This window comes from Ailuropoda melanoleuca, chromosome X (assembly GCF_002007445.2).
Source record: "Ailuropoda melanoleuca isolate Jingjing chromosome X, ASM200744v2, whole genome shotgun sequence".
NCBI classification, from domain to species: Eukaryota; Metazoa; Chordata; class Mammalia; order Carnivora; family Ursidae; genus Ailuropoda; species Ailuropoda melanoleuca.
In genome coordinates, this window is record NC_048238.1 from 20,521,102 (window position 1) to 20,539,561 (window position 18,460).

Below are 18,460 nucleotides of genomic sequence, written 5' to 3' on the forward strand. Positions count from 1 at the left end.
GTATCACTCTGGTCAGGGATGTTGATGACGAGGGAGGCTATGCCTGTTTGGGCATGTGGGAATTCTCTGTCCTTTCTGCTCAATTTGGCTGTGAACATAAAACTTCCCTTAAAAAATTGTTTATTGTGGGGGCGCCTGGGTGGCTCAGTCAGTTAAGTGTCTGCCTTCGGCTCAGGCCATGATCCCAGGGTCCTGGGATCTAGTCCCGTATAGGGCTCCTTGCTCAGCAGAGAGCCTGATTCTCCCTCTGCCTGCCGCTCCCCCTGCTTGTGCTCATTCTCTTTCTCACTCTCTGACAGATAAATAAAATCTTTTTTAAAAAGTTTCTTTTTTTTTAAAGATTTTATTTATTTATTTGACAGAGATAGAGACAGCCAGCGAGAGAGGGAACACAAGCAGGGGGAGTGGGAGAGGAAGAAGCAGGCTCCTAGCGGAGGAGCCTGATGTGGGGCTCGATCCCATAATGCCGGGATCACGCCCTGAGCCGAAGGCAGACGCTTAACTGCTGTGCCACCCCAGGCGCCCCTAAAAAGTTTCTTTCACAACTATTTAAACTTAGAAAACCTTAGTTGTCAACCTAAAAAAAAACTGCAAAAAGGTATTTAGTTTTTAAAATTCTTACAAGGATTGTGGGGAAGAAAGTCTGAAGACCCCTAGCCTAAGACGACAATCATCAGCAGGGACCTCATCATTCCCTAGAACACACTTCAGGAAATTTGTGGGGCATCTTTAGTCGTCGCAATAATTGGAGGTGGTTACCGGCATTTAGTTGGCAGCTTCTCAGCGGGTGATTTTTCGCACAACATGAAACATTTCTTTTTTTTTTTTTTTTTAAAGATTTTTTAAATTTCTTTATTCGACAGAGATAGAGACAGCCAGCGAGAGAGGGAACACAAGCAGGGGGAGCGGGAGAGGAAGAGGCAGACTCATAGAGTAAGAGCCTGATGTGGGGCTCGATCCCATAACGCCGGGATCACGCCCTGAGCCGAAGGCAGACGCTTAACCGCTGTGCCACCCAGGCGCCCCAACATGAAACATTTCTGAACGTCCCTGCACTATTGTTTTAAATCATTTTAGTTTAGAAACTAATTTTGTTTTTCTTCTAATCACAAAGTATTTCTGGGATAGCTGTGATAGATGTCGCGTTCCGGAGGAAGGCAGCTGCTACACGGGAAGACTGTACTTGTCCACAATTCTACCAAAACGCGGTTGCTACTGCAATGCCCCTCGCAGTAACTGAGCTCCAATACCATGACCCCTGGGAGCACCCACAGCCATGGCTAGTGTTCCTGTTAAGTGTGACCCACATCAAGCCACCTCCTACCTCGGGTCCCCAAAACACTGCAGAGGTCTCCGCAGGGCCTCAGCAGCTCAGAACCACACTCCACGTAGTAGCGCTCCTTCCAGAAATGGTTTTCTACTCAGGATAGAAAGAAATGACCAGCAGATGGGTTCTCTGCCTGCCTTGGGTGCCCTCTGCGTGACTTGTCCGGTACTCATTGTCTTTTATCATCTCTTCCTTCCATAAAGAATTCCATTCAGTAATCAAGGGGGGGGGTAATCGGAAGGGGGAATGAAGCATGAGAGACTATGGAGTATGAGAAACAAACTGAGGGCCCCAGAGGGGAGGGGGGTGGGGGAATGGGATAGTTTGGTGATGGGTAGTAAGGAGGGCATGTATTGCATGGTGCACTGGGTGTTATACGCAACTAATGAATCATCGAACTTTACATCAAAAACCAGGGATGTACTGTATGGTGACTAACATATAATAAAAAAAAATTATTATAAAAAAATAATAATCACGTGGTCACCATCATCAGTAAAATCTGTAGAAAGTGCTTCTCAAATATCCAAGTCATAGTCTTAAACTTGCAGAAGGTAACAAAATACTTTTAAAACAGAGACATGGTCTCTTAACAGCACCTTTTTCCTCACAGTAGGGGTTTAAGGGTTGATGATGCCTAGCTCAGCTAATGGCACAAAAACTGATCACCATGAAAGGATATGCTGCTTCCAGAAGCTATAGAGGTGAGATGCAGGTCTCCCTAGGCAGGTACTATCCCCTTCACCCAAGCTGAAATCGGTAGGCCTTCTGGAGGAGGAAAATTTCCATCCACATCTAACCACCCTTCTTCCACAAGCTTATGAAACAAGCCATTTCCTTCACTGTGAACCCAAATTACCCAGGTACATAAATCTCCATTTCTTTAACACACCATACATCCACTCCATTAAGGAGGTTATTGTAAACCACTACAGTTTGCGCAGCATCGACCTAAGTGCGGTGGGCCACACAAAAAGACAATGACCTTGTTTAACCTTAATCATCCTTAAGCCCCTCAGCTCTCTCTGATTTGAAATCAAAATAACATTGCTTTTCTCCTAACCTTCCAGAAAATTTTAGAAACATAACTTTGATCATAGCTCACTCACAAGAAGAAAGGCATTGATGGAAAACATGAAGCGGTTGCACTTGGTGGTGTTATTAGTCTGTCTCTCTCTGGGAGTCAGTGGTGCATAATCCCATGATGTAACTTCCCCTACAGCTTTTTAAACATCACGTTAAATTTCAGGCAGCCAACAAGTGAGCCACTATCGGCTGAAGTGGGAGTAATAACCATGTGAGATTTTAATAATGGAACTCCGAAAGGGGTCTTTTTCAGGAAGCACATTACAAAGGAATTTTCTAGACAGAGAGAAAATGCAATTCTTACCTCCAACCAACAAGTAGCTGTTGGGAAACAGGGTTTTTGCTTGCATAAGTGCCCTTGCGTGACCAGAATGGAAGAGGTCAAATATTCCATCCGCATAGACTCTGACGGGCCTGTCAACTGTGGAAGAAACAAAGCGTCATCAACGCACCTGCAGAATAAGGAAGCGCCGTGACCCGCTTCTTCCGTCGCCGGGATAGCAGTGTGAGCGAGTTTACCTGGACAAAACACCATGTCTGTGTACCATCAGTCTCTTACTAGTGCGCACAATTACTTTTACAAAGAGGTTCTTCTGACGCTAGCAAAGTGGAGGAAAAACGGAGAATTAAGATCGACCCAGAACACTCATTTTAAGCCCACAGTCAAGACAAACCCAAGGCGGTAGGAGTTGTCGTAACCCGGAGTCGAGTCTCGGGCGCCTGAGCCAGCCGCTTCAGACACACTGGGCGCCAGCCAAGGGCTGGCCCAGTCGGCCCGGCGGGAGTATCCAGGCAGGAGCTACTGCATAGCTTCATGAGGAGAAACGACTTCATTCTGGACTCTGGAGACCCGCTCCCGAAAGCAGCGCCGGGCAGCAGTGCACTCGCGCGGCTCCGAGAGGCGCGGGTGCGCCTTGCCCGCGAGCGCCGGGTCACGCCGGGAGCCGAAATCAGCTGTGGGCGTACTTACCGCCACGGAAGTTGCCAAACGCTGCCAACCTGGGCTTACTTCCCTCCGGCAGGGCCAACAGTTAAACCAGCACACCACTGCGCAAAGGTCACTCCCTAACCTCTTCGGCGTCATGAGAGATGGGGGGGGGGGGACGTGCCCCAAAGACAGACGAGTCAGGTGACACGTGGGGGTGGGCCTCAGTGTTGCAGGCCAGCGACCAACGCTACAGCCCCTCTGAGGGAGAAAGGTCAAGAGAGAAGAGGCCTCAACAGACATTCTCACAGGGCCATAGGGTGCTCTGGGGAGTGCCATTCTGTGACAAAGAGGGATACACTCACCACCGCCCCCTGGGGGCCAGGAAATGGCACTAGAAACTACAGGATGACACTTTGTTGCGACAGCCCAAAGACCCACCTCCTCAAATAAAATGGAGACATGGGGATAGAGAGGTTGGGTGCCAACTTTTACACCATTCTGGGCTATCAAGGAAGGAACTAGAAAGTGAAAATATGGCAAACTAAAAGCTTAAATATGGAAAACTGAACATATATGCATCTATCTCTTCCTCCCAAATACCACAAGAATTAAAGAGAAAGAATTAAAAAGGTATATCCCCCCCACCCAAAAAATAAAAATAAATAAAAGGTGTAATCCCCCAGGGCAGAGGAAACAAGAAAGGCAATGACAGTGGATGAGAAATGTCCACAACATTTTGCGAAGTTGATTGTCAAATGCTGAGTGTCTATAGGAAACAAGAATCGGGGTGAGGGCTGGTAGGGAAAGGGATTGTTGAGTCGTTGGGTTTCTTTAATAAGCCTAAGAGTCTTACTGACTTTTTCCAGTACGTGCATGCATTATAATGATGTTATAAAAATAAATTTAAAAAAGAAATCAATGCAAACTTCTGGCGAATGATTTTTAAGACAGATTTAAAATTGTGATTATTGGGGCGCCCCGGTGGCACAGCGGTTAAGCGTCTGCCTTTGGCTCAGGGCGTGATCCCGACGTTATGGGATCGAGCCCCACATCAGGCTCCTCTGCTATGAGCCTGCTTCTTCCTTTCCCACTCCCCCTGCTTGTGTTCCCTCTCTCGCTGACTGTCTCTATCTCTGTTGAATAAATAAATAAAATCTTTAAAAAAAAATAAAAATAAAAAAAAAATAAAATTGTGATTATTTCCTGATGTAGTACAACCTCATTAATTTGGAATATAAATTAAAAGGAATGTTACATTAATAGATTCAGATGGTACAATGTTTCTAATAAATTAAATTTCTCTAATAAAAAAACTTGAGAGACTTTATGTCAGATAGGGAATTGCAATTATTCCCAATTATACACCATTTTGAACAAACAGAATTGCCTTCACAGGATTATACTGGATTCTAAATAAGGCATGGTAAATAGAAAATGCTTTGAAATAACAAACTGTCTAATGAGGGATCCTTGGTTTCAATGCTCTTATTCAATTTGAATTCAATTGAGGAAAATTTGTTTTAAGATATAAATCCCAGGGGAAAGCAGATGGCAGTTTTGCAAAACTTTTTGTTATTGATTCAGAGGTGATCAAGAGAAATGAATTCAGGAAGCAGGGAGGAAAGAAAAGTAAAGAAAGATGACATAATTACTGAGAAGAAGAACATTTAGTAAATCTTTGAAGAGTATTTGTGGAGTTGATTTTGCAATAAGCTCACTTTTTAAAATTGTCGTGTGTCAGCAATTTCCAGACTGGGAAACAGGACCAAAAAAAAAAAAAAAAAAACCCCACAACACCCAAAATCAAAACCCAATCTCAACAAATGAGTACTTCAAGAAAAAAAAAAAGACAAAGAAAGATGGAAGTGGGTCTGCAGATTAGAGATTTAAAAGACTTATCAACATATTGAATGTATAGATATTATTTGGATTTGGGTTCAAACTATCAGTAAATGAGGACATAAGATAATTGGAAATTGGAACACTGGCTACTTGGTAATATTAAAGAACTACTGTTAATTTTTAGGTGAAAAAATGGCATAATGGTTATGTTTTTAAAAACTGTTTTTTTAAGACATTTATACAGAAATATTTATGGATGGAATGCTAGGAAGCCCAGGGCTTTGTTTCAAATAACTCAAGAGGGGGCAGTGGATGGGGGCATACAGGCGGCCAGACCCCATGGGGTGGCGGGTGTGAGGTATAGATGACAGACACATGAATTATATTGTCATTATATTGTTCTACTTTTGTGTATGTTTGAAATTCTCCACAATAAATTTTTTTAAGAGTGTGGCTATTTTTTTAGTTTGTATGCTTATTTGTTTTAATCTTTTGGTTCAGATTTTTCTGGACATCCTTTTAGGCATTTGGGCATTCTTCAGAGATCTGTGTTGGGAACCACTGGCCGGTAAAGCTGGGGGTTTGGCAGTGATCCCAAGTGGGAACGCAACTACTCCATGGCCATGGTGGAGAGACCTTAAGGTGCCTCCCGGGGAGCCCTGCCACCTGGTGTTCACACCTTGGTCCCATCTCGTCCCTTTGAAATGTGAGTGGGACCAGTGCCTTGTTTCTAACCAGCTGAAAATGGCGAAGAGGATGGATGGCACTGCCATGATTACGTTACACTATGTAAGATTCCATACTGCAGCAGACTCACTCTTCCTCTCACGGTGGCTTTGAAGAAGGACCCTATCATGTTTTGAGAGGGTCACATGGCAAGGAACTGCAGGTGACCCCCTAGGGGCTGAGGGTGGCGTCTGGCTGACAACCAGCAAAAAGCTAGATCTTTAGTCTTAGAGCTGCAAGGAAACAACTTGAATGAGCTTGGAAACAGGTCTATCACCATCAAGCCTCCAGGTGAGCGATGAGCCCTAGGTGACACCTTAAATGTACCCTTGCGGGACCCTGAACAGAGGACTCAGCTAAGCCAGGCTCCTGACCTACAGAAATTATGATGTCATCAATCTGCACTGTTTTTTTTTTAAGATTTTATTTATTTATTTGACAGAGAGAGAGACAGCCAACGAGAGAGGGAACACAAGCAAGGGGAGTGGGAGAGAAAGAAGCAGGCTCCCAGCGAAAGAGCCCAACGGGAGTCTGCTTCTCCCCTCTGCCCCTCCCCCCACTCATGCTCACTCCCTCGCTCTCTCTCTCAAAATCTTTTAAAAAATTTCTTGAATAGAACCCAAAAGGACACATTATAAAGCCAAAAAATTATAATAAATTGGACCTTACTTCAAACTCACATCTTCCAAAGATATTTTTACAAAAATACAAAGGAAAGTCAGACAGGGAGAAAATGTTTGCAAAATATTTATCTGATATAAGCCTTGTATCTAGAATACAAAAGAACTGTCAAAACTCAATAATAAGAAATACCTCATTCTAAAAACGGCAAGAAAACTAAACAGACACTTCACCAAAGAAAAATTAAAAATGGATGGCAAATAAGCTCATGAAAAGATCTTTAATATCATTAGCTATCAGGGAAATGGAAATTAAAGCTAGAATGATAGACTACTTCATACCCCTAGAATGGCTAAGAATTTAAAAATATATTGACCATACCAATTATCGGTGAAGGTACAGAGCAACTGGAACTCTCCAACAATGCCAGTGGGAATGTCAAATGGTACAATCACTCTGCAAAGCAGTTGGGCAGTCAGTTAAAAAGTTATAAACATACACCTACCATAGGGCCAGACAGGGGCAATCACCAACTGCATTACACCTGAACTCACACTTTTGTGGGCTGTGTTATGGCGTTTCTTGGTATTCCTTCAGACTCAGGCAACAAAAAGAGGGGGACTATTCTTTTTTGATTATGGCTGTTAACCTACATTTAAACAGTGCTTTAAAAGTCTGTATGATTTACCAAGCACCTATCTTTCACTTAATCTTTGCATCAACTCTAATGTATGTGGGAGAGAATGGACTTACTATCCTTATTTCATAGAGGGGGCAATGGAAGCTCAGCCTAGTTAAGCAGCTTACCCAATATTGTACAACCAAGCTGTGATGAAATGTGAGTACAAAACAAACTTCACTGCCCTTTCTTCTAACTCATGGTGCCTGCTAGAAAACGACATTTCAATGTGAATTCTTTTTAAAAAGAGAGAGATTAGTACTAAACACCCACTAATTATGGTCACTAGTATTGCTTTTGCGTACAATTGATGTGCAAAAATGATGGCTCATAAATTAACCTTGAAAAATCCAATAGTTTATCAAGTTTACAATAGCTTTATATAAACTTGATAATTTCCTTCTACTTACAGCCAGCATTTACTGATAGTGATTGAACTTTTTAAATACCTTAAACTCAAATTTTAAAAAAGTATATTTAGGGATGCCTGGGTGGCCCAGTCAAGCATCTGTCTGACTCTTGGTTTCGGCTCAGATCCTGATCTCAGGGTGGTGGGATCGAGCCCTGTGTCAGGCTCTGTGCTCAGTGCCGGAGTCAGCTTTGTATCCTCTCTCCCTCTGCCCCTCCCACTCGTGCTTTCGCTCACTCACTCTCTCTAAAATAAATCTTTTCAAAAAATGTATATTTAAAGAAAATTATAGTACAGATGCACACAAATAAAGCAAGATGCACTGAGGTTATTCTCGAAAAAATTAATTTGGCGAACTCTACACACCGTGGAAATGGAACAATACAAATCCCCCTTTGAGAAAGAAAATAGGCAATTAGAACTGAATTTCCTTTTAAGATAAAAGGCAGCTGTAATGAAAAGGGACCTATGAAACAATCACTTGAACTTCTCCTTTCTCTGAAGACAGAGGAGTGATTCTTGGTCTCTGATAGATATGAAACTTTGCAGGGTCATAGTTCCACAGCTGGACTAATTGAGCTAAGATCAAAGGTGCCAATTCCAATTGTTCTACTGTGCTCCTTCTCTTCGGGCTCACAGAGAACATCCAGGAACTAAGAGCGATGAGCACAGTTTGTCATTACCTCTTTTAGAATTCATATGCCAGCCCCTGTTTGGGCAGACCGACAATTGTGAAACATATTGTAGGCAATTGTACTAAGTCATAATATAGGGCCAGTGAAGGAGATAAAGACTTCAGTTATAACTATAATCTTGGAGTACATTATAAACCCCAAATGTGGGTCGGTTTTGTCTTTTTGATGGAACGTTCAAGACAGCCCCACAAAAAGGTAATTGCTTAGTAGTCCTGAAAATTACCAAACGTTCCAAAAAAGCAATGATGTTTGTCTTGTTTTCTACTAAAAGCACAATGCTCCAACAATTACACGTGGATAATCTCCCCGTCACTCCCTCCAACCATTACCAACAGTTACTCCTCATCAGTGGCTCTGGCAGTGAGGTCCCAGGGCACGAAGCATCAGCAGGGTACCTGTCAGGGGTGCGCCAGCCCCATCCCAGATCCGCTCCATCACACACTTGCCAGGTAATGGCTGCTTTACCAATGCAGAGGATTCGAAGCGACTAAGCAGACCACTACTGTAATAAAGCGACAGTTATCAGAGTGTGGTCTAAGCCTAGCATGTGCCTTCTCCTAATCAAAAAACTAACATCTTGTCACATTTTAATATGGATGCTAGATGTTCTAAATAAAGGAATTTCTAACAAAAATGTGGCCCTCGCCCCTCTGCCAGCCAGGTGTCCATCAACATCACAAACTCTTGGATAACTTCACAGGGTCATCACCTGAGACAACAGGAGACTCTCTCTTCTAGTATGAAGAGCAGCTCACCTTTGCTCCATCTCCCTCCTGCAGTGACCCCTGTTCCACAGAGCCCACGACACAGCCGTTTCAAAATGCACCACCCAATTATTCTAACTTGGTTCTCGGGGTTTAAACTGCTTGTTGGTGAGCCTACGTACCGGTGCCCAATCTTACCCCATCAGCTTGACGCCGGCTCAGAGCATCACATCCAATTCTCTGATTTTATTTCCAGAGGGCGAGCTCCTCCTCTTGTCCCAAACTGCCATTAATTCACTCAGTCACTCACGAAATATTTACTGAGCACACAGGATTTGACAAGCATGTCCCTAGGCGCTGGTGAAACAGCAGTGAGCCAGGCAGACAGCCCCGCTGCTATGGAAGATCACAGCCACTGTCTGTCTTGTTCATACACCTTCCAGCCTCCGGTTCAAAGCCTGTGTTTTCACTGAGCTCCCGGGTCGGCTGTGCCCTGTGCAGAGATTCGAGGTAAAAGGGACTTGGGGGCAAATCCTAGCTCTACCTAGTCAGCTAGGACATTTGACAAGTTACATTTCCGTTCTCCAAGTCCTCAAAAAAAGACACAATATTACCCATCTGACAGTTTTTGCTGTCAAATGAGTAACAGACCAAATGCAAAGACCAAATGAGCGAGAGCACAGCACGCAGCACTAGCAGGTGCCCAGGAAGTCCTACCTCCCTCTCCCTGGAAAAGTAAGGTCCTCTTCTTCGGCAGCCTGAAGCTCAGTCTTTAACTTTAGGTTAAATTCGTTCTTTCATAACCACCTGGACCATTGCAGCTTTTGGATTTATTGCTTGGGTCAGCATTTCTCACGTGTGGTCTATAAACCACCAAGTTCACAATCACCTGGCTATTCGTTACGAAATACAGCTGCCTGGGCCCCATCCCAGATTCAGGGGTAGGGGAGAGAAAGCAGGAAATCTGATTTTTTTTTTAAGATGTTTTATTTATTTGAGAGAGCAAGTGAGCATGAGCAGGGCAAGGGGGGGGCAGAGGGAGAGGGAGAAGCAGACTCCCCGCTGAGCAGGGAACCGGACACAGGGTCCAATCCCAAGACCCTGAGATCACGACCTGAGCCAAAGGCAGACGCTTGACTGACCGAGCCACCCAGGCGCCCCAGGAAATCTGCTTCTTTAACAAGCTTACCAGTGATTTGATGCACACTTAAGAGTGGGAACAACTGGTTTAGCTGCTAGGAGCTACCTCCCCAAGCCTCTTCTTGAGTTTCTCAAAGCTTATTAACTTTGCCTGCCCTCACCTCCTCACCTCACTCTCTTGAAGCTCTCCTTCAAAAGGAAGCCGAGTGTCATGATCGAGAGGTCAAGCTTGAACACAAACGGGTTTGATGTCGAACACCAGCTTGACCACCCGCCTGTGGGGCTTAAGTGGGTCCTCCTGCAGCAGCAGCACCTGGGAACTCATTTAGAGAGGTTGATGATTAGGCCCCACCCCATTTGGACTGAAACAGGAACTCGGGGGGCGAGCCCCACCCCTCTAGTTTAATAAGCCCTTCAGGTGATTCTGATGCACCTCCAGCGCGAGGACCATGGGCCGCCGCGCACTCAATAACCTGGTGAGATTCATGGCTTCTCTAAAGCCTTCATTCCCTCACCTGGGAAATCAAGTACTAACCACACAGTTGTAGAGTGAAAGAACATGGTAATAGTAAGCACTTAATAAATACCCATTATTATTATTAAGCAAATTGTCCTTTGTCCCACGGATTCTCTTAAGCCTGGGATGTTTGCTTTGTGCCACGGTGAGCGGAAACCGAGTTACGCCATCTTCAGTGTCTCAAGGCTGAGCTGCTCCACTAGTCTTAGTTTTCATTCCAGCCCCATCACGTGGAATGCTCCTCATTTACTTCGACACAGCTAGCTCTGTGCCTGCACTTTTCCCATTCCCTTCTGTTGGCTGCCCACCTAGTCCCAATCTAACTTCTCTCAAAACAAGCAGCTCAGGTCAGCTACAAGGTCTTGCCTGACTATTACAGGCCAGATGAATCTGCCCTTCTTAATACTTTTAGTTATGTCTTGCAAGGCTGAACCCCTAAGCACATGCATGCATATTATTTGGGGGTTTTATTTCATATCAAGTCGTCTCTTTAATTAGAGGTGTACCTTGGAGATATTGCAGGTTCATTTCCAGACCACTGTGATAGAGCAAATACTACGATAAAGCTAGTCAAGTGAATTTTTTGGTTTCCCAAGGCATGTAAAACTTATGTTTAGGGGCACCTGACTGGCTCCATTGGTAGAGCGTGCGACTCTTGATCTCAGGGGTGTAAGTTCAAATCCCGAGTTGGGTGTAGAGATTACTTTTTTAAAAAGTTATGTTTATATTATACTGCAGGCTATTAAGCACACAGTAGCATTATATGTTTAAAAAAACCCAATGTACGTGCCTTAATTAAAAATAACACTTTATAGTAAAAAATGCTAACCATCATCAGAGCTTTCAGCGAGTCATAATCACTGCTCACAGATCACCCTAAGTAAAATAATGAAAAAGTTTGAACTCTTGCAAGAATGACCAAAATGTGACAGACACACAAAATGAGGGAATACTGTTGGAAAAATAGTGCCCACTGACTTGCCCGACACAGGGTTACCACAAACCTTCCATTTGTAAAAACAAACAAACAAACAATAGAAAAAAAACCCACAAAAAAACCAACACGCAGCACCTGCGAAGCACACTCAACAAAACACACCGAAATGAGGTATGCCTGAGCTCCTGGGATGGTCCTTTACAGGTCTTTTTCAATCTCTTCCCTAGCCATCTCTGGTATAAAGGAGTTAATGAATCAACAAACGTCTAGCCCACGCTCTGTAATTTAAGGCACCCTCGGAGAAATGTTTTTAAAACACAGACTTTTAAAAAAGATAATTATAATAGATAAAGTTTGTATAAGCCTTCACAGTTTAAAAACTACTTTGGTGTTTTTAACCAAATCTTGTCCCCCCACAAAACCACCTGAAGCAGGCAGGTATCAGAGCCCCTGCTTGTGCCAGAAGAAACAGATCCAGTCATTCCCATGACTTGCACAAAGCTGTAGAACTAGGAGATGGCAGGGCTGGGGCTCCATGTCCTGCTCTTTTACTTGCTGACTTTGGTTGGTCCAGTTTACCAGTGTAGGTGGTATCCTTCTTGCACTGTGCTCTACAACTCCAAATTCAACTCTCCGATTAAGAACGCTAAGGAATGATGGACCTACTCTGCTACTTTATTTTTTAAAGATTTTATTTATTTGAGACACAAAGAGAGAAAGCACGGGCAGGGAGCAGGATGTGGGGCTCAATCCTAGGACCCTCGGATCATGACCGCAGCCGAAGGCAGAGGCTTCACCGACTGAGCCAGCCAGGCGTCCCTCTGCTACTGTAAACATCAGAACAGAGCCCATTCAGAGAACAAGGAATACAGCCTCACCTGGTGTTCCTAAGCGGGCCTGAGCGATGGTTAGTTTCTCATGGGGGGCTCGGCACTGGCAGCTGCTTTCATCAGCAAATGGGGCAGGTGCGGTCAGGGTCTAGAAGGGAAAAAGAGAAAGGGAATAGAGTTTGACAAACTTTCCTTTGGCACTCACTTCCCCTGAAGCCTTCTTTCTGTTGGCTACACAGGTACGAAGAAGAACCAGAATATATGCACTGAGTCTTTCAGAGAAATATTATACCGTTAGAGATAAAAACAGGGACACTGTCACTGAAACTTTTTTTTTTTGGACTGATGCTCAGAAATCATGCGAGCGCCGCACTCTCTACTAGATGGCAGGTACCAGAGGAGCTACTCTCGACAGGTTATCTCTTCTTGGCCCCACAAGAGTCTAGGATGGCTAAATTCTTCTATCCTTCCATAATACAGGAGAATACCATCTCTACAGAAAAGGCAACTGAGGCCCAGCAGCACGATGAAATATGCTAAGTCATGCCCTTGGAAAGTCACAAGGCTCGGATTTGAACATTTCACAACCGCCCAGGGCCAACTGCGAAGATTTAGACTTACCCACAGCCTGGGATACTCTGCTGGAAGAAATGCCATACTCAGAAGCGTGGCAGACATCGCCTGTATTTCATGTGCCCCGGCCTGGCCAATCACAAGCTCTGACGTCACTGGAGTGCAAAGGCCAGAGCCCTTATCCGGGCCCTGGAAGGGCCTAGGAGCCCAGCCTTTCTGGCGGGCTGCAGATAACTGCTCCTGCGGTAGCTCCAACAGCCACCGACGGCTGCAGGCCCCGCCCCAGGCAGCCCGGGCTGGGGCTCTGGGGAGCGCCGCGAGAGAGATGTAGTCACTTGGAACCCTGCCCAGGAAGTGGCTCCGCATCCTTTAGTCAGCCTCTTAAAATGAAAACCTCACTCTCTCCAGAGGAAGACAAAGGGAGCGGTATTTCTATAAACAGGGCAGATGCAGTCCAGGGTTGTCCATGTGTCGTCTCGGAACCATGGCATTACCGTGGTCATTGCTACCTCATCTTTGGTGCATTTAAAGCCGAAGATGACTAGTCGCCGTTCACAGTACTCTTATTGTTGCATGAACTGTTGCTCAGACAGACCCAGGTGTTCCTTAACTGGGGAAGATGACTGAAGAATGAGCCGCATGTTTGAAGAGGGGCTGTGACCCACTTCTGTCAGTCATTTATTCACTCACTCATTCATCAATCATTCATTCAACTGCGTGTCAAGCACAGTCTTAGAACTGGACATAGAAGTAGGGGGAAGACCAGTTCCAGTCCTGGAGGAGCCCGGTTCTCCTCTGCACTGCCAAGAAGCAGTCCTTGCCCCACTCCCAACCCACTCCCCATTGTAGCACCTTCCGCCCTGGAAGCTGGAGTCCTGCCCCAGACTTGTCTGGAGACCTTCCAGTTGCTTGAAACTTTCTTAACCCCCACGTTCCCGTTCAGGGCTCCGAAAGTAACCAAGACCAGGGACGTGTGTTCAGGAAACTTGGGTCCATTGCTAGTTCTTTTTCAGACCCAGCGAGGTGACCTCATGGGCCACGGTGGGCCAGAGCACCATTTGTTGCAGCCAAGGGCACCGTGACAGGAGCAGAGGCTCCGTGGTCACAAGCTGCAGTCTCAAACCCCCTCGCCAGTACGTATGGGCTGGGTACTCCGATTTGGCTCTTCTGACTGAAAGGAACCGATACTCATTCAAGACAGCTCAAGAAATGAAGGATTATTTTAAGGATCTCCCAGCATAGAAATTGTGGGGCAGGGGGTGGGGGGACATCTGGCTCCAGAGTGTTCCGCCCCCACCTGGCTGCTCTCTGCATGTGATTCTTTCAGTCCCAATCCCATTTACCCTGTATCTGTCCACTACAGTCAAGTCTCTGCTTGCCTCTACTCCCCTATAGAGCTCACATGTAACAAGTGGCCTCCCTTCCCAACACTCATTCATCAGCTTCTGACTCTTTCAGCCCCAGCTCCAACCAACTTACTCCTTCTTCCCATGTTTCCCCATTCAAATTCCTAAAGGAGAATCAGACTGGTGAGCTCATCTTTTCAAAGCAGGCCACAACCAGAAGAGGCTGGCATTGAATCAGACACCCACCTGGGCCCCACAGGCTGTGGCTGGTAAAGGGACAAGGAATGGAGAGGGAGGCCATGGGTGGCCTGTCTTTGCCCCTTTAGCAGGTGCTATCTTCAGGACAAGAAATGTATTTGACTTTGTGTAATTTTAAAAGGATGTACCATGAGGCACCTGGGCTGCTCAGTACGCTGGGCAGCCGGCTCTTGATTTTGGTTCAAGTCGTGATCTCTTGGGCCATGGGATCGAGGCCCGCATCAAGTTCCCTGCTCAGCGGGGACTCTGCTTGGAGATTCTCTCCCCCTGCCACTCCCCCAACTCATGTCCGTTCTCTCTGTCTCTTCCTCTCTGTCAAACAGAGAAATAAATCTTTTTTTTAAAGATTTTATTCATTTATTTTTTTTTTAAAGATTTTATTTATTTATTCGACAGAGATAGAGACAGCCAGCGAGAGAGGGAACACAAGCAGGGGGAGTGGGAGAGGAAGAAGCAAGCTCACAGCAGAGGAGCCTGATGTGGGGCTCGATCCCATAATGCCAGGATCACGCCCTGAGCCAAAGGCAGACGCTTAACCGCTATGCCACCCAGGCGCCCCAAGATTTTATTCATTTATTTGACAGAGAGAGAGAGACAGCCAGCGAGAGAGGGAACACAAGCAGGGGGAGTGGGAGAGGAAGAAGCAGGCTTCCCAGTGGAGCAGGGAGCCCGATGCAGGGCTCGATCCCAGGACCCTGGGCTCACGCCCTGAGCCAAAGGCAGACGCTTAATGACTGAGCCACCCGGGTGCCCCGAGAAATAAATCTTTAAAAAAAAATAAGGGGCACCTGGGTGGCTCAGTCCATAGAGCACCCGACTCTTAGTTTCAGCTCAGGTCATGATCTCAGGGTTGTGAGATCGAGCCCCGCATTGGGTTCCTCACCTAGCAGGGAGTCTGCTTGATACTCTCTCTCTCTCCCTCTTCCTCCACCCCTCACCACAAAAAAATAAATAAATCCTTTAAAATAAATAAAATAAAATAAATAAATTTTAAAAATGGATGTTCCTTAGCTGAAGTTCAGTTTCATCTAGAAAATGGACACCTATCTCACAGAGTTGTTGTGAAATAAAGAAATAATGTATATAAAGTACCTGGTAATCAATCGTGGCACTTATTATTACTATTAATATTTATTATTATATATCATCATCTATAATATTGTATATTATAATAATAGATAATGTAGTTCACCCTAGAAACAAAGCAAACTGACTCGTGAATGAACTTTTAGGACACAATCTAAAGAGGTAAATGGATTGGCAAAGGGGGTTAGCTTTTATTAATGATTCATTAACCTGTAATATACATGGACAGTGAATCTTTTTCATATGATCTAAAATAAATTACTATTTGGAGATTTTTTATGTGCTAGTTGCAAAGTTTATTAAAAAGATAAGGTGTTGCCTTTTTCCAAGAAAGGTGTGTTCTAGAGGGTGTGAAATCTGGTAATTAGAGCGGAGACAGACAAAGTTGTAAAGCAATGATAGTTACTCAAAAGTAAAGAAAAACGTTTATATGCATTCTGTATTTTTTCTTAATTATTGTGGCCTAGAAGTAGGAAAAAGAAAGAAGCGAAGAGACGGAAGGTAGACAGAGTTCATAAATGAGCTTGTGTGCGCATGCGAGCGTATTTAACAACAGCTGACATGGAGAAGGGGTATTTCTTGGTCTGTACAAGGCACTGTGCTTGGAATGGGGAGAATGCACATGGGGAGAATGAGCCACAGACTTGTTGCGAACATTGCCAGAACATTGCCTTCCAAAATAAGGCAGATTACCCCCTCGGTTGAGAGTCGAGTTCTACATTCAGGAAGACCTTGGTTAAGGCTCAGCCACCAACAACCAGCCCTGTAACTTCAGCCAACATTTTTTTTAGGCCAAACACCTGAGAATTCCTTCTTGGAGCCAGAACAAATCATTTGACTTACAAGGAATCTGAAGCTACTTAGGTTCTCTCTCCTCTACCTACAAGGGGCAAACCAACCACAGGAAAATGTGAGTAAGAGTACCAGAGGCTCCTGAGAGAGGCAGGGACTGGTCCAACCTGGATTCCAAGCTAGCTAGCTAGCTATCCCAGCCTGCAGAGGACCCAGGCCCCCATCTCTTCCTTACCATTTGCCAGACCTGGGACGGTTCCAGGGATCCTCTGGGTCTAGGCCCTAAATAAGACATAAAACTGAGGCTCAATAATGTAACATAATGGCTAAATCTTTGAGTGCCTATGTAGTACCATGTAACCATCTACACAGAGCACTTTAAATGTATTATCTCATTGAATTTGACGAGTCTGAGATAGCTGCTATCTGCACCGGACTCTATAGAACGTGTCTTCAGCACAGACACCAAATGGCGGCATGAAGTTGCAGCGGTGTTACCTCCCTCAGACTCAGTCACCCTTCTGGTTCCCTTTGAACTGAGGAAACTCTTAGCGTTCTTAGACAATTAGGATAGAGGGGCCTCAAAAAGGAGACAGTGGACTTCCTGGTAATTAGAGAAGGGGGGGGCAAATGATTAATTGAAAAAACAAAAGGATGGGACCATATGTTTCACCCAGATGTGGTGTAGTAGGTCAGATGACTGACGTATCATTAGTTACTGGGCAGCCACAGCTTGGACCCCACTCAGATCACATAGTGAATGTTTACTAACACCTGCTAGGTATTCCATATGATGCTAGATGTTTGGAGGGTGAGTAAGTATGAGAGAAATAAGAAAAGAAGGAACAGAATTAGCTCTGGGGCAGCAATCCTCAAAGGTGAAGGGTGGCCTTTTTAGAACAGGAGGATATAGGAGTTTGAAAAGGCATATTCAATATTCAGTAATTTCAAATCTGGAAAAAAAAACCCTACCTTTTTAACATACAAATCATAGAAATTAAGCCTCTGAACTGGTAGAGATCATCAGAGGACAGACTATGCCCCACAGATAACCATATTCTAAATTCAGGGCTGGGAAGTCACATGAAATTTTTATGTTTAGCAGCAAAGACAGAAAATTTTAAAGGGTTAAGAAGCCCTGGCCCCATGCCCTGAACCTCATATGTGCAAGAACCTTGCCAGACCACAGACTTGGGGCTAGACTGCAATTAAACTTCTTTCTACCTGATTTAGGATTTCAAAACACCCAGTCATTGCATGTGAATATGTTGCCTATTTATCATACAGGTTCTGGTAATGTACACTGTACTGTATCATACCAAAGCCATATTCTCATCATGCTTTTTTTTTTTAAGATTTATTTGAGAGAGAATGAGGGTGGACTGGGGGAGGGGCAGAGGAAGAGAGAGAATCTCAAGCAGACTCCCCACTGAGCACAGAGCCTGATGCAGGGTGTGATCTCAGGACCCCAGGATCATGACCTGAGCCAAAATCAGGAGTCTGCCACCTAACCAACTGAGCCACCCAGACGCCCCTCCCACCATGCTTTTTAAAGGGAAAGGCTTTAGGGGCGCCTGGGTGGCACAGCGGTTAAGCGTCTGCCTTTGGCTCAGGGCGTGATCCCGGCGTTATGGGATCGAGCCCCACATCAGGCTCCTCTGCTAGGAGCCTGCTTCTTCCTCTCCCACTCCCCCTGCTTGTGTTCCCTCTCTCGCTGTCTCTATCTCTGTCAAATAAATAAATAAAATCTTTAAAAATAAATAAATAAATAAAGGGAAAGGCTTTAGATGTTGGGCGTTTCATTTGCAGAACGTGTTCAATGTGACAATGTTCAACATTGTCAAATATTTACTTAAAAGCTATTAGAAATTACATGGGGCACCTGGCTGGCTCAGTCGGAAGAGCAAGCAACTCTTGATCTCGTGGTCATGATTTCAAGCCCCATACTGGGTGTAAAGATTGCT

At 44.9% G+C, this 18,460-nt stretch overlaps 1 protein-coding gene across 10 annotated transcripts in view; it reads right to left on the reverse strand.

Annotated features, from left to right (window-relative positions):
• PCYT1B (phosphate cytidylyltransferase 1, choline, beta) overlaps positions 1-18,460 on the reverse strand; it is a 131,822-nt gene that overhangs the window by 67,788 nt on the left and 45,574 nt on the right. For 8 of the 10 annotated variants that reach the window (XR_004622381.1, XM_034649365.1, XM_034649368.1 and 5 more), the window contains exons 2-3: positions 12,490-12,589; positions 2,718-2,834 (exon numbers count right to left, since the gene is read on the reverse strand). Coding sequence is in view for 9 of the 10 variants with exons in the window: in XM_034649365.1 (XP_034505256.1) it covers positions 2,718-2,834; positions 12,490-12,589 (217 nt within the window). In the remaining variant the exon portion in view is untranslated. The remainder of the gene's footprint in view (positions 1-2,717; positions 2,835-12,489; positions 12,590-18,460) is intronic. The other 2 variants (XM_034649367.1, XM_034649366.1) reach the window with 1 other exon arrangement.